The sequence below is a fragment of the Tachysurus vachellii genome, chromosome 7 (assembly GCF_030014155.1).
Source record: "Tachysurus vachellii isolate PV-2020 chromosome 7, HZAU_Pvac_v1, whole genome shotgun sequence".
Lineage (NCBI taxonomy): Eukaryota > Metazoa > Chordata > Actinopteri > Siluriformes > Bagridae > Tachysurus > Tachysurus vachellii.
In genome coordinates, this window is record NC_083466.1 from 18787489 (window position 1) to 18802816 (window position 15328).

The window sequence follows — 15328 nt, forward strand, 5'->3', positions numbered from 1 at the left end:
GACACACTCCCTGAATACCCCTCGCGTGCACGCGCTTTTTTCACTTTCAGGGAAACAAAACTTTGGATGTACTTTCGATATCGACGAAACCATAACCAGAGCAACTGTGTCAAGTGTTAAGGAGAATCGTATAAGCTTGTATAAAGGAGTGTTCTAGCATGTGGTGCTTGAATCACCGTGATAGAATCACCGTGACTCTTTAATATAATGCTGCTTTCAATCACTTTTTCAAGACAAACACGTGAGTAGAGACCTGGTAAATATCTGGTTTATTATCTGTTTTAAATATCTGGTTTCTTATCAGACGAGTTGTTTAGGCACTAAAAGGTTTAAAAAAGCGAACTGCTTAAATACTTATTACATGTATAAATGAGGACGTGTGTGTACCTGCACTTTTATATCTTATAAGGTTATAAACGAGCAATTACAAAAATATATATAAAAATATATAATTTAGATTTTATGTCACATACATAAACATACACAGTATGATGTAGTGACATTTGTATTAAAACTGTTCCTTAATGAAGTATAACTATAAAGGAAAAAAGGCAGTAAATTGTGTGCAAAGAAGAGATACAATGAAAATGTGAGACAACAAAATATAAAAATAACATTACATCTGTACAATGAGCAGTGATTAGGGTGGAATGTGGAGGAGTTATTTTAACTGAACAATGAACTGAATCCAGCTCATATTCGACCACACAATTAATTTATATTTATATATAACTACTGATGTCTGTGTCTCGATGTCTGTGTTTTTTTTTACTATTATTTATTATATTTAACATTTACATTCTTTATACAAGAATAATTTAAATGAGATGCACAACCGCGTTCTGTAAAATAGTGAACTTTGTGGTTTACAAAGGGTTAACACTTCACTTTATGATTGGCTGTGCCTTTCTTGTGTCCCGCCTCTCTAATCACGTCACATTATGATTTGATGTGCCTTTCTTTAAAGGTGTGTTTGTGTTTTTATTTATTTATGTGTGTGTGTTTATATTTGTGTATTTATTTGTTTGTGTGTTTGGCAACAGAGACTTTCAGAGTTATTTTAAAACAAAGCAAAGTAACCTTTATGGCTTTTATAATAATTATAGTTAGCTAAGCCATAAATGTTTTCCTCAGTGTAAATATGCCAAATGTTAGGTTGACAATCTACAGTATAGTTTTTCAGGGTGTGTTTGAAATAAGAGCTTTAAATTGTTCAGAAGCCATGCACCAGTTGTGACTTCTTCAGGTGTCAGAAACAGTCTCGCCAAGCTATAGCCTAGGTGGAGAGGCAGGTTGAGAGGCAGGTGGAGAGGCAGGTGAAGAGGCAAAAGGTAAAAGGCTTATAAAACATGATTAGAAATGTTATTTGTTCTGCACAACTGGCAATATTTTAATCCATTATATGTATTTCAAAATGATAGTTCATAAAACTATTTCATATCACTTCAGCACGACCTACTCTATGCTCATATAAAGATCAAGCAATAGTACTTTAGAATAAAAAAATCTCTTCAAATTCACTATGTCAATAAAGTTGTGACAGGAAGAACTTTTTAATCCATAATAAAATAAACATTTTAAGAAGTTGGTTGATCAAACCAAATCATATAATTTAAGAACGCCCTTCTCTATGCTCACAATAAACAATTTTACTGTGGGATTGTGAAGTAATCGCTTTTCAAACTCACTGTCTATCTTTCACTGTAATTCAAATTTTGATTCATTTTTAAATGGACAGTTTAAATTGTTAGTTGATCATACCAAGTCAGATAATATCATAATGGCCTATTCTATGATGACTATAACGATCAAAATTCTATAATGATTAAAAACTGCCCACTGACTGAATCATACTGATTCATTCATTCATTCATTCATTCATTCATTTTCTACCGCTTATCCGAACTACCTCGGGTCACGGGGAGCCTGTGCCTATCTCAGGCGTCATCGGGCATCAAGGCAGGATACACCCTGGACGGAGTGCCAACCCATCGCAGGGCACACACACACTCATTCACTCACGCACTCACACACTGGGGACAATTTTCCAGAGATGCCAATCAACCTACCATGTATGTCTTTGGGCCGGGGGAGGAAACCGGAGTACCCGGAGGAACCCCCGAGGCACGGGGAGAACATGCAAACTCCACACACACAAGGCAGAGGCGGGAATCGAACCCCGACCCTGAGGGTGTGAGGCGAACGTGCTAACCACGAAGCCACCGTGCCCCCCTGAATCATACTGATTTAATGATATAATCACTCACTCACTCACTCACTCATTTTCTACCGCTTATCCGAACTACCTCGGGTCACGGGGAGCCTGTGCCTATCTCAGGTGTCATCGGGCATCAAGGCAGGATACACCCTGGACGGAGTGCCAACCCATCACAGGGCACACACACACTCTCATTCACTCACACACTCACACACTACGGACAATTTTCCAGAGATGTCAATCAACCTACCATGCATGTCTTTGGACCGGGGGAGGAAACCGGAGTACCCGGAGGAAACCCCCGAGGCACAGGGAGAACATGCAAACTCCACACACAAGGCGGAGGCGGGAATCGAACCTCCAACCCTGGAGGTGTGAGGCGAACGTGCTAACCACTAAACCACCGTGCCCCCCATGATATAATCAATGTAATGAATTTGAAAGGGAATTACTTCAAAATTCCACAGTAAAATTCGTTTTTTTTTATTGTGAGCATAGAGTAGCTCAACATAAAGTGAAATTCAGTTTGATCAACTATTAATTTGAAATGTTCATTTTATAATGGAATAAAAATGAGTGCTTTCTGGCATAATTATATTTACAGATATGGAGGAGGTATTATTTAAAAAATTACAGTAAAATTGGTTCATCTTTAAGACCATTTAACAGCTAACTATACGATCGGAGGAGTTGTCAGTGTGTAGCCTATGCTAGACCTGATTTGAATACAATCAATATCACATGTTACTGTAATATAATGGCTGTAAAACGTAATTAATTGTGACAGTCATGATTAGTACATATAATTAAAAAAAATTATTTGAATAAAACTAAAGCAAAAAGTACCTCGGAATACTTCTTGGGCATTTGGACGCAAAAGCTGCATTCATTCATTCACTACCGCTTATCCGAACTACCTCAGGTGTAACGTGCTAACCACTAAGCCACTACACATTTTCCAGAAATATACCGTATTTTGCTGTAAATTACAAAGTACATGATAACACATGCACTGCTCAAAGCAGAACATTTGCTAAAGTGCTAAAGAGGATGTTTGTGGAGAGTTTGAAGATATTTAAAAATATCTTCAAACTCTCCACAAACATGAGAAGAGCATGTGGATGCAAAATTTAAAGCTCATTCAAGGTATAAATACATCATACGAATGTCTCTAAATATGTTTCAATGTGTTTGCCTAGTTTGGTTGTGGTGCTCGTGTTAATTTCAGTGCAGACGTTCTTGGCTGGCACAAAAAAAAGTTCACAGTCTTATTATCCAAGTTTTAAAACATATTTTCACATATTTTCAATGTCTGTTGTGTGCAAGTAAATGTCTCAAAAAGGTGCAACCTAGATTTTTAATAATGAAGAAAAAAATACCATGATGGGGAAAAAAACAAATAAACAAGGTGCTCTAAAGCAGTAGATTTTCCTTCAGACAGTGGTCTCTTGTGCTGCATGACTGCATAGAATATAAACAAAAAGTGCTGATGCTTTAGAAGAAATCATACATAAATTTTACTACATATTACAGAAATATACAGTGCCCAGACCCATGCAAACTAAGAGAGCTAATATTTAATTTCCCCTCATCTTGCCTCATACACTCATAGTTTTTAAAGGATTCTCCCTCATGTACCACGGCATGGTATCCAATTAATGTATAGATCATAGATCTCAAGAGGTGGGGCTTCCTGTGCATACGCAGTACACAAAAAGTTGGTAGAGCTCATGTTTTGTAATTAGAGATTTTCTGTTCGATTTGAGGTTGTAGTAAATTGTCTTATTGAGTGATGAGACAGAATTTCCCAGATCATGAATTCACTCTTTCACCTGAATAAATTTATGGTAGAAGGAGCAGAAATGCAAGGTTAATATCAGCACTGTGCCATGCTATAAATTGAATTCATCCATAAACAGAGTTTCATATCCCTTTTTATCTGAAATCCCATTGTATCATTTATAATAAGTTTCTTTCTTTTGTGGTGCCACGAGAGGAAGTCATCCATGGTGAGCCAAACAGTGGCTTACAGGTTCTCTTGATGCGTTAATGGTGTGCTGTATCAGCTTGTGTTCTTTTGGTTCACTGTAACAGTACTATAGTGGTATCTGTGAACCTGTTACCTTATCTGAATTAAAGAAGCATATAGAACATTTTGTGAATAGATAATAAGAGTTTGAAGTGTTCCACTAAATAGATTGCTGACTTTAGTTTATGAATTAACAGATCATACTTTATGTAACAGGGCAGATTAACTAATCTGGATAATCCATGTAAAGATGCACTATTTATTAAAAATGTATAAATAATATATAATATAAAACTCATCCACAGAGTAATCCAAAGTTAATTTCAAGATTTCAGACATAAATCCACTTACAAAAGTAAATCAGAAAGTTTAGAACACAGTGTGTGCTATTGGCAGTTGTGCAGCTTCCATAGGGGCAACGTCCAGATTCTCTGTCACGCTTTAGTGTTTGTTTAAAATGTCAGTAGTTTGACTGTCTAATGCCATGGATAATGACAACTGTTATGACCTGTTTAAAATGAAAAAAATGATATGTATTGTGAACATTCTGCCATATAATATGTAATAAGGAACATTTTCAGTCTTTGGTATGTTTTCTATACATGTTGCCATCTATAAAAATGACTTTCCTGTGTCTAAATACAGTACTTCAAATATAATTTTTGTTTGGTTTTTACAGTTTGCAACTGAAGACTGATCATCATTCTATGCATAATGGAGAGTTCTGATGAAGAGGTATCTACTGAGTTCAGCTTTTTATTTATTTGATTTCCTGATTGGCATGCCAGGATGTTTGATAGATATTTGTTTAAACTCATCATTCAAAATGTTTAAATATTCCCAAATCAAGCAATTTGAAGATGCCAAAGATTTTTTGGAAGAAGATCTACAAAGAAATCTTTCTGAAAAGCAGTCTGCAGAGCCACAGCTAAAAGAGGATACAGCTACTTCAGAAGGTATTTTTTATAAAATCTTTAGATCACTTTCTGACACAAACACAACAGTTGATCATGTTTGCTGAGTTGAAATATTTTATTTTTGTTCCACAGACATTCCTGCACCATATGACATTTCAGTGCAGTCCATTGGGACTGATTTTGCTAGACTTCAGTGGAAATGTGTAAACAGCATATCAGCCTTTGAGCTGAGGTGCTCCAGCAGCACATCCTCAATCATCCAGACCCTTTCACAGCATTATGCTGAAGTGTCAGGACTGTGCCCAGGCACCGAGTACACTTTTACTGTGATTTCAGTCTCAGAAAATGGAAACCAGAGTACTGCAGCCAAAGTGTCTGCATATACAAGTAATAACCAGTCTAATGTTTTATATTGACAAATGTCTAATAACATCTCCATATAATTTGCCATGCCATTTCAACTCCAACTCTGTTTTCATTACAGTTCCAAACCCACCTGAAAACATCACAGTTGAGAATATTGGTACTACATCAGTTACACTATCCTGGCATCCACCTGCTTCCTTAGAGAAGAGGTATCATGTGCTGTGTTCCCACAATGGTACAACTGTTTATGAAGAAGAAACAGAAACTAACACACTAGTTATCGATAACCTGTCTCCAGGAAAAACATATTCCTTCCACATTGCAACAGTGCTCAAAAATGGGAGCAGAAGTGAGACAGCTGTGTTAGATACTCGTACTTGTAAGTATTTATATGTTTTGCAAATCGTAATATTTAATGGCAACTAGTTTTTACCTAAACCTTTGATTGGGGTGGTTGAAATGTTTTCTTTTATTTTTGTCCTTAATAGCAAGCAATCTTGAGAGCTTTCTTCGGGACTTGGGGCTGAAACAACACCTCACTGATAAACTCTCACTGAGTTCTGTACTACAGATAAACAAGAGCACAGTGACAGATGATCCAGCACAGACACGATCAGATTTACCATGGCTTTTCCTTAAGAAACTTATGATGGTCAATGTCACTGCAAGAAGTGTCAAATGTGCTCTATCAAATACTGACGATGAAGATTTGAATTTGGATTTGTATAGAGATCTGGAGAGCCTTGACCTCAACCAGGACCTTAGTCATAAAGTAAATCCTTTAGACATCATAACTGCACTCTTCCTTTGCTCAGACAGTTTTCTTCAACAAGAGATTGCCTTCAAAATGTCTATGTGCCAGTTCTCTGTGCCTTTACTGCTTCCTAATTGTGACACACAGCAGAGCATGCTCATGCTTTGGGCCTTAAGAGATATTGTAAAGAAATACAGACCACACTCCTTGTCTGATCCAAGAGGGTTTGTGGAAGACAGGATTGTTCTTGCTGAATTACCTTTGGTGTCCTTTGTAAGACTTGGAGACTGTAGCATTTCCAAATCTCAAATCTTGAACAAACTGCTCAGTAATCCACAGCAATATCATGACACATTTGTGCACCGTGAAATGGACTGTGGAGACATCCCAAGAAAAATATCAAATGGTATGGTGGAGATCAGCTGGTACTTACCTTGTGGAAGTAAAAACATAGACATCTTCCCAGAACCTTTGGCTATTGCAAACCTGAGAGGGGACATAAGTACATTTGAGACTCAGTACTCATTCCTGTGTCAGATTTCTACAGCAGTTTTTGTTTTCTTTGATAATTTTGAAATCAATTATCAGCTACTCACTAATACATGTGTAAAAGGACAGTTGTTTTTGGTGGGAAATGCACACACCAAAGCCTTCAATCTGGATTTGTTGAAAAGAACAGTTGCTGCATTGAAGTTGAAAAAAAACAACATCATTCTAAAGACCAAACAAAATGATGCAGATTTTGTCACAAATTTGTGTTCTGCTGTGAGCGATGTTGTTAAAAACAGTTCTATGACAGTACAACTTGAGAAGATGACCACATTTGCACATGAATTTGGAATTTTGATTGATGAAGACAACAAGGAGTGCCAAAATGCAAAAGAAAATGCAAAGAATATTAACAGCAAGATTCAGGACACAATAAAGTTTAAGGAAGAACAGCTCCCTTTGCAGGGTGAGATCTGGAAGAAACTGGGAAAAATAGAGAAAGAGGAGTGTAGGCTTCGTAAAGCTGGGGATAAGAACATTGAGGTATATAAAGGTGAACTTACTGAACAGAAGATAAAACTCAGGAAGCAGCAAAGCAGCTATGAAATGTCAGAAGCCATGTCCTGCTTCATAAGTGCACTGTCAAGTTCAACTCTTGAGAGATCCTTCTTCCTGAAATGGATGCGAATGTATTTGGACAATTTATCCCGTGAAAATCTGTCCAAACTTAGAGAAAAGTACAAGGAGAAATGTCAACAATCATCAGAGAAGAAGGAGGAGATTGCAATACTGGACAAGCAGATCTCAAACAGTGCTTTAGGAACTGAACACTTTTTGAGGGAAATGGGTCAGCTGTATGAAGCTGCTGTCTCCCTTCCAGAAAATATACAATCACGAGAACAAATGCTACACTTACCAAAACTTTGTGCTAAGCTCCTTTTAGATGGATTCCCTCTTGAACTAGTTGATGGAGATGCTTCAAATATACCCCTAAGGTGGATTAGTGACGTACTGAATGAGCTGAATACTTTAGTGCAACCCAAGAATAAGATCATGGTAGTCACAGTATTAGGAGTGCAGAGCACAGGAAAGTCTACCCTATTAAACACCATGTTTGGGGTTCAGTTTGCAGTCAGCAGTGGAAGATGCACACGAGGAGCGTTCATGTTGATGATCAAAGTCACTGACAGCTTCAGAGAAACACTTAACTGTGATCATTTAGTGATCATTGACACTGAGGGACTGAAATCGCCTGAGCTGGCACAGCTTGATGACAGCTATGAACATGACAATGAACTGGCTACACTTGTTGTTGGGCTGAGTGATATTACCATCATCAATATTGCCATGGAGAACTCCACAGAAATGAAGGACATTCTGCAGATTGTGGTGCATGCATTCCTCAGGATGAAGGAAGTGGGCAAAAAACCCATGTGTGCATTCGTGCATCAGAATGTAGCTGATGTATCAGCACATGACAAAAACATGAGAGACCGGAAGCTTCTTTTAGAGCAGCTGAATGAGATGACCGAGGCAGCAGCCAAGATGGAAAACAAAGAACTGTACAAGAAGTTTACTGATGTAATGGAGTATGATCCAGAGACTGGTAACTGGTATATACCTGGGCTCTGGCACGGAAACCCACCAATGGCACCAGTGAATGCAGGCTACTCTGAGGCTGTGTATGACTTCAAAAAGAACATAACCAACATTCTTGTTAACAAAAAGATATCTACCAACAACATTGAAGAATTTCTGGAGTGGACAAAAAGCTTATGGAATGCAGTAAAATATGAAAATTTCATTTTCAGCTTTAGGAACAGCTTGGTAGCTGATGCATACATGAAGCTGTGCACTGAATTCCATAAATGGGAATGGTCTTTAAAAAAGGACATGTTTAAGTGGTTAACATCTGCTGAAACCAGAGTGTCTAATTTTGAGATAATGAAATCCAAATCTGACAAGACAAACCTGCAAGATTTACTGAGGATCCTGAAAGATGAGGCCTCCTCAGAACTTGATAAATTGGAAAAGACCATTTTAGAAAACCTCAACAAATACTATGAGCAAACAGAGGGTCATGTCTATCTCGTGGAAAAGTACAAAGAAGACTTTGTAAACAGTGCAAAATCTCTCAGGAGGGAAACAGAAAACTCAGTGCTGAACAAACTGGAGGCAGTTATTGAGATTAGGAAAGGTAAGAATAATTTGGACAACATAAAAAAAACACATACTGACAAAATGGAGAATAAAGTGCAAAAACTTCTGAAGGAGCTCCGGAAAAACAGAAATTCAGAATGTATGTCTGAAGAAGAGCTTAACAACATCTTTGAAAACATTTGGGAGGAAACCGTTAAAGAGCTGTCCTTTACTGGCTTGCGTAGACGAATCATATCTGACAGTGTTTTTAAGCAGTTACGACTGAACATGAAACAAAAAGGAAGTTCTGTCGCTCAAAGGTTAAACAGCGGGAATCTGGATCAATACGGCAAAGAGGAATATGTTGTAACAGCAGATACGTTTTTTAAAAAAGCTATAGAAATGATGCATGTTTATAAATTTGAACAAACAGTGAGACTGCAACAGTTGGCAGACAGTGTCATTGATGCATGTATGCACTTAATTAATGACAAGAAAGAAAGAAAAGCAGATTATCATGACACCTACATTCAGGAGATCCTACATATAATTGATATAAAATTGACTTCATTAAAGAAATGGAAAGTTTCTGACGAATTTGAACTGTCCCTAAAGCTGCACATTTGTGCTATCTCTGCAAGAGAATTCCAGGCCATGCATGACTGTTTTATTGAAGAGCACGACCCACGTCGATGTCTCGAGCATTTCAAAGAGAAGTACCGTGCTGATTTTAAAGATCTGTTCAGTAATCGTGATCAGTGTCAGAGGAAGGCTGCAGAATTCGCACAGCTCTGCCTCAGCCCTGCAGTTGAGACATTCATCTGTAACTCACTGGGACTAGACATTACTGACACAATGCTGCAAGGGGAACATGCATTTCAATTCAGCACACGTTCATTTTTCCAGTTCTCTATTTTAAAACAACTTCTGGATCACAGTAATTTTGAGAACTACGTGAGCTACATAAGTTCTTATGAACGCTTTGTTAAAAAGTGGATATTAAAACAAATCGAAGTCAAATTTTCTAAAGGAAACAAACTTTTTGAGCTGGAAGAGCAGCATCTCAAAGGAGCTATTATGGAGATAAAAGAGGCCATCGGAAAAGCACAACAAGAGACAGATGAAAATGAAAGCATTAAGGGATTTATTCAGAACATTTGCAGAGAGCTTGGAAAAAAACTTGTCATTCCAAATTATGCAGCAGTCATAGTTTTGAACAACGCCAAACAGGAACAATTTTCCCACTGGCTCATGCAGTCTGTGGAGGAAATGGAAGAATCGCTAAAGACTAAATTTAAGAAGGAAGACATTCTGAGAAAACTGAAAACACTCAAAGTCAAACCACAGGATGAGCTGTTCAAGCGTGTATTTGGCTGCGGGAAACAGTGTCCATTCTGCAAAGCACCATGTGAGGCAGGAGGAGAAGCTCATACACATCACTGTGCTTCTGTACACAGACCTCAAGGACTTGGTTCATACAGGTATGTGCACTCAGCTAAATTAGTCACCAACATTTGCTCTACTGATGTGAACACTGAAGTCCAGTTCAGATGCCCAGAGACCCAATTTGAGGATCATCCGTACAAAAAATACAGGGAGATCTTTCCGGACTGGAACATCCCTGCAGATCCCAGCATAGAGGCCTCAGACTACTGGAAATTTGTTATGGCAAAATATAATGATCAGTTTGCACATGCGTATGAGGCAAAACCTGCAGATATTCCCCCAGTGTGGAAAAAAATCACAAAGGAAGCAGCAGAAAAAAGTCTGAAGGAGTGTTTTAGTATCAAATAAATACTAGTGAAAAATCATTAGGATAAAGGAGATTAAAGAAAACTTTGGCTTGATTTTAAAATGCTATTGGAGTCTTTCATCTCATCCTGCCATTAGTACATCCCTTGACAACAACTGACAACTTGTCTTTCCTTTAGCGTTCTCTTTTAAAATTCCAACCAGCAAAGAGAATACTGTGCATTTCAATGACACTGAAAAGCACAAGAATTAGAATTATGTCTTTGGATGTAAAACTTCACAAATTAATGATTCTGTTTCTTTAATTTGCTTCTTTCCAAATTTTATTGCTCTTTCTTACTGGATGTTTATGTGAATGTTGATTTCTTATAAATCCATCTTTAAAATCTAATTCAGTTTCATTAATCATCAGTTTAAGTATATTCATACAACACTGTTAGTCTATGTAACGTGTATTTTCTGGCATATATGATTATTATATAAATATTACATTTAAATCAAAACTTAGATCTTAGTTAATAGAAGGTATAATACTAAAGTAATCACAACATTATTGCCTTGTAATCAAAATCAATGTAACCAATTGAACTTTCAATAAACCTGTGATTCTGTCTAAAAAAACTTTCATGTGTATAAATATAAACTCATGGAGCACTTGGATAATAGGAACAGCTGTACACCTACTCATTCATGCAATTATGTATTCAGCCAATCATGTGGCAGTTGTGCAAAGCATTAGATCGTATCAAAAAGATACGGTTCAGTAGTTTCAGGTAATCATGAACCATCAGAATGAGGAAAAATATGTTTTCATCAGTGATTTTGACTGTGGCATGATTGCTGCTGCCAACAGGCCGTTGCTTGTATTAATAAAGACTTTAAAAATCATCTGAGTTAGAAAGCTCTCTGGATGTTTTTTCTTTATTGCAGAGATATTCAACTAAAATTTAAAGAAAATTTCTTGAAGCAAAAGTTCCGGAAGATCATAATGTCTAACTAGTTAGTGTGATATATATTTAAGGAGCCTAGTAGTCGTATCAACATCTGCAAGCAATCAATACCTGACTGTAAAATCAAATAAATTCAATACAATTCAAAAACTTTTTGACAATATTTATTGTCATGTAACATAGAACTGAACACATGTATGATTGTAGATATGTATAACGTTCTCTCATTAAATAAATAAAAGTAGGGCTACATTTCAAAAGAAGAGAAAATAAATAAAATGTGAAAATTGTGTATGTTTAAATAAAGTGCTTAACTTTCCCTTTTATATCTCAGTGAGAGAACTGAGCTCTAGCTTGGCTTGGCAGGATGTTAAACCTGGGCTTGAATGGAGTCAGGGCCGCTCTCATACACATGTGGAGGTGCTCATTAGTGACCCTGGAACCATATTTAGTTTGGATTATGTTCATTGTAGAGAAAGCTGCCTCACAGTTGTATGTAGAGCCAAACATGGTCAGGATGTATAGGGCTACTTTCCTCAGACCTGGGAAAGCTGTCTCAGGGATGCTGTCTTCAGATTTGAGAGGATATGTTTGTTCAAAACCTTTATATTTTGTCTCATAATGGCGTTTCACATTGCCACTTTTAATAAGTGCCACGGTTTCTGAACATATGAGACACACTGCTTTAGTGCTCCCAGTGGGAAGTGTGAACAGAAATGAGTCTGTCCATTCTGGATTAAATGTTTTCGCTGTCCACTTTTCTTTTTTTGGAGAGCGGCATTTGTTCTATATTCTCCCTTTCTCCGTCTCACTCGTCTGTTTCTCTCCCTTTCTCCGTCTCACTCGTCTGTTTCTGTCCCTTTCTCCGTCTCACTCGTCTGTTTCTCTCCCTTTCTCCGTCTCACTCGACTGTTTCTCTCCCTTTGTTTTCTACATGTATCGCTATCTTTCTTTCACGTGTAACTTTACTTTAATTCTCTCTCATCTGTCTTGCACTGTTGTGTCGCAGTGTTTACTTCAGGAATGCACGGACTTGATTGGTCTGTGCGTTTCCACTACCACTACCATAAAGATTGCAAAAGCTGTGCCGGTTAAAATAGAAGCGCCCCGTCAAGTTTTAAATCATAAATTTTTGTTTTGGCTGTAGATCTGGGTCCGTATTGGACAGCTTCTGGGTCCGGACCCGAACCGGGGTCCGCCTGTTAGTGACCTATGCTCTATAGTAACTGTTGTGTGTAAAAATCACAAAATATCAGGGCCCATCTTCATCATGATTCTATGAATGATCTCAAGGAGCTCCTAACTTAGCTAAAAAATTCCTAACTAGGAATCTTATAAGAGTGATTCAGGAGCAATCTCAGCAACTCTGAGCAAGGACAATTTATCTTAGAGAGGAGGCGGGATATACTCTGTTACTAGGTATGAGACATTCTTTTGAAGACTGTGATTGGTTGTCCAGTAAAAAAAATAATCAAGACCTTTTAAAATATGGTCTATTATAAGCCTTCTGTCACGGTTGGAGCACCTGCCTTGCCTCCCGAGCACTGTTTTTGGTTTCACGAATTGTTTGCTGCCTGTCCTGACCTTTTGCCTGTTTTCCCGTTTACGATTTCTGCCTGCTCTACGTTATTGTGTTTGCCTGCCCTGACCTTGCCTGTGTGATTACAATTATTATTAAAGCTGCAAATGGATCATCAGCCCTACGACTCCTCATTACACCTTCCCTTTGTCTCTACATTAAGACTACATACACTGTACACTGCAGTGGGCACAGACACAGCAAAACAGCTGTGGGCCAGGGCCCGTATTAATAAAGATTCTTAGTGCAAAGAGTTGCTCTTTTTATTAAAGAGAAGATTCTAGTAAAGATAAAAGATATGCATAAAGCATTGTAACCCTTAAAACGGCTCATAAGGTTAAAATTAGTAAGTAGAATGTGTCATACCTAGTAACAGGGTTTAGCCTTGCCTCCTCTCCAAGATAAAATTGTTGTATTTTCCTTGCTCAGAGTTGCTCCGAGATTGGTACTGAATCACTCTTAAGATAAAATTCATGAGATCATTCTTAGAATCATTTTGAATACGGGTTCTGATATTTTGTGGTTTTTACACACAACAGTTCATAGAGTGTAATAAAGAAAAAAACATCCAGATAGCAGGAGTTCTGCAGAAAGAAACACCTTGTTGAAGAGAGAGGTCAATGCCAGACAGACCAATTATTCTGTTTTTAAATTTGAGATCAAAAGATGAATGATATGATAAAATCCAGCTTTCATTTTTTGATATTTATATCTGTAGCAATAGGGACTGCATTACCCATAAGGCACTAGAGAGCGCGGAGTGATGATGTACAGTATGTGGAGGAGACGAAAGTTAGAGATAAGAGAATAAAAATGGATGTTCAACATGTGCGTTAGACATGACGGTGTACTGCATGTTTATTAAGAAAGCACACACACATTATAATACATAGTGTAAGAAGTGAACCTAGCGATTAGGTGACAGAGAAGCACGGGCAGAAAACAAACACTGAGGTAGTAAACTAACATATTGAGAAAAAAAAAAAAATAACTCAGGGAGTTCCTAAAGTCTTCATACATTAACACATATATTATTCTGATACCTTTAAATAATGTTGTACAAAACACAACACTGGGATTTCATCATGAGTGGCAAAGAATGTGTTGCAAATTAAGTAACTTTTTTTGCTGTAGTGTAGTATCTGTTCTTATCAGTATAGTATTTGATATGTTCCCTATTCAGTGGCTATATAATAAATTTGAATTTTAAATGTAAATTTAGTTTTGTATGGTATGGACTGGTGTGTTCCAGGATCTTGCACAAAGTGCTCGTTATTATTCAGTCCTTATGTGAGCTATTTAATAGAATAACTTATGTACTTGTACAGAGGAAGTCAAAACTAATTATTTGTCAGTAAGTATTTCATAGGAAATTAAAACATTTAAAGTGATTCAGCCTCCAAGCTTCTAGTAGGTCTAAATTAAAGATTTTGTCTTTTCAAGACTCACAGTAGATTTAGAATTGATTTTCACCTGTGAAATAATAAAATAGCTTTCACTGTATAAACAAAAAACACCTCAGTGTCACATCCATGATGGCCAATTTCCCCAGACCAGAAGGAATCCTCACTCACAGTTTGAATGTCTTATGTTGTCTGTATCACTTCCTGCTTTTGTGCACACCTCTTTTGTATTTCATGTTTAGTTCATCTATACATGTTCTGCTATTTGTCTTCTTTGTTGGTGAGTATTGTGTGTATTAATTATAATTACTGTTATGGTATTGAATTTTGATTGTTAGTATCTTGCTTTTATGTTGAGTTTAGCCTAGACTGGTCTAGTCTTGCTTTAGTCCTTTGTTTATTTTTCTTTTTTCTAATTTTTGGTTCTTTTGCCTTCATTTGTTAAATTAGTTTATTTCATAAAGACTTTCACAATCTGTCAGAAGAAAAGGAACGAAAAGCTGAGGAGCTTGATGTGGGCAATGAGGATCAAGTGCCAGTCAAATTGCCAGCACATTGTGTGGTGTTCGAAAAGCTCCTGGGGTCTCATTTATAAAACTGTGCGTAGGATCCCTACTAAAAGTTTACGTACGCCCAAAAGCCAAAAATGGCGTACAGCAAAAAAAATCCGATTTATAAAACCGTGCGTACGCACTCCTCTAACAATGTTCCCTTTATAAATCACAGATCATC

General features: G+C 37.3%; 1 protein-coding gene across 2 annotated transcripts; it reads left to right on the forward strand.

Annotated features, from left to right (window-relative positions):
- The first annotated feature begins 95 nt into the window (after nucleotides 1-95).
- Nucleotides 96-11552, forward strand: LOC132848777 (interferon-induced very large GTPase 1-like). Of its 2 annotated transcripts, none has more exons than XM_060874773.1 (6): nucleotides 96-241; nucleotides 4927-4982; nucleotides 5098-5203; nucleotides 5297-5551; nucleotides 5649-5909; nucleotides 6019-11552. In XM_060874773.1, exons 2-6 carry the CDS (start codon nucleotides 4962-4964, stop codon nucleotides 10704-10706), a joined length of 5331 nt encoding a protein of 1776 aa, XP_060730756.1. In that variant the 5' UTR covers nucleotides 96-241; nucleotides 4927-4961; the 3' UTR covers nucleotides 10707-11552. The 2 variants fall into 2 exon arrangements, with proteins under 2 accessions (XP_060730756.1, XP_060730757.1); XM_060874774.1 differs by having other exon boundaries at nucleotides 160-256.
- Nucleotides 11553-15328: the final 3776 nt, after the last annotated feature.

Coding starts and splice junctions, on each gene's coding strand:
- LOC132848777 (XM_060874773.1), top strand. CDS start 4,962: ATGGAGAGTTCTGATGAAGAG. Junction 5,204..5,296: donor GGATACAGCTACTTCAGAAG/GTATTTTTTATA, acceptor TTTGTTCCACAG/ACATTCCTGCACCATATGAC. Junction 5,552..5,648: donor CAAAGTGTCTGCATATACAA/GTAATAACCAGT, acceptor TTTTCATTACAG/TTCCAAACCCACCTGAAAAC.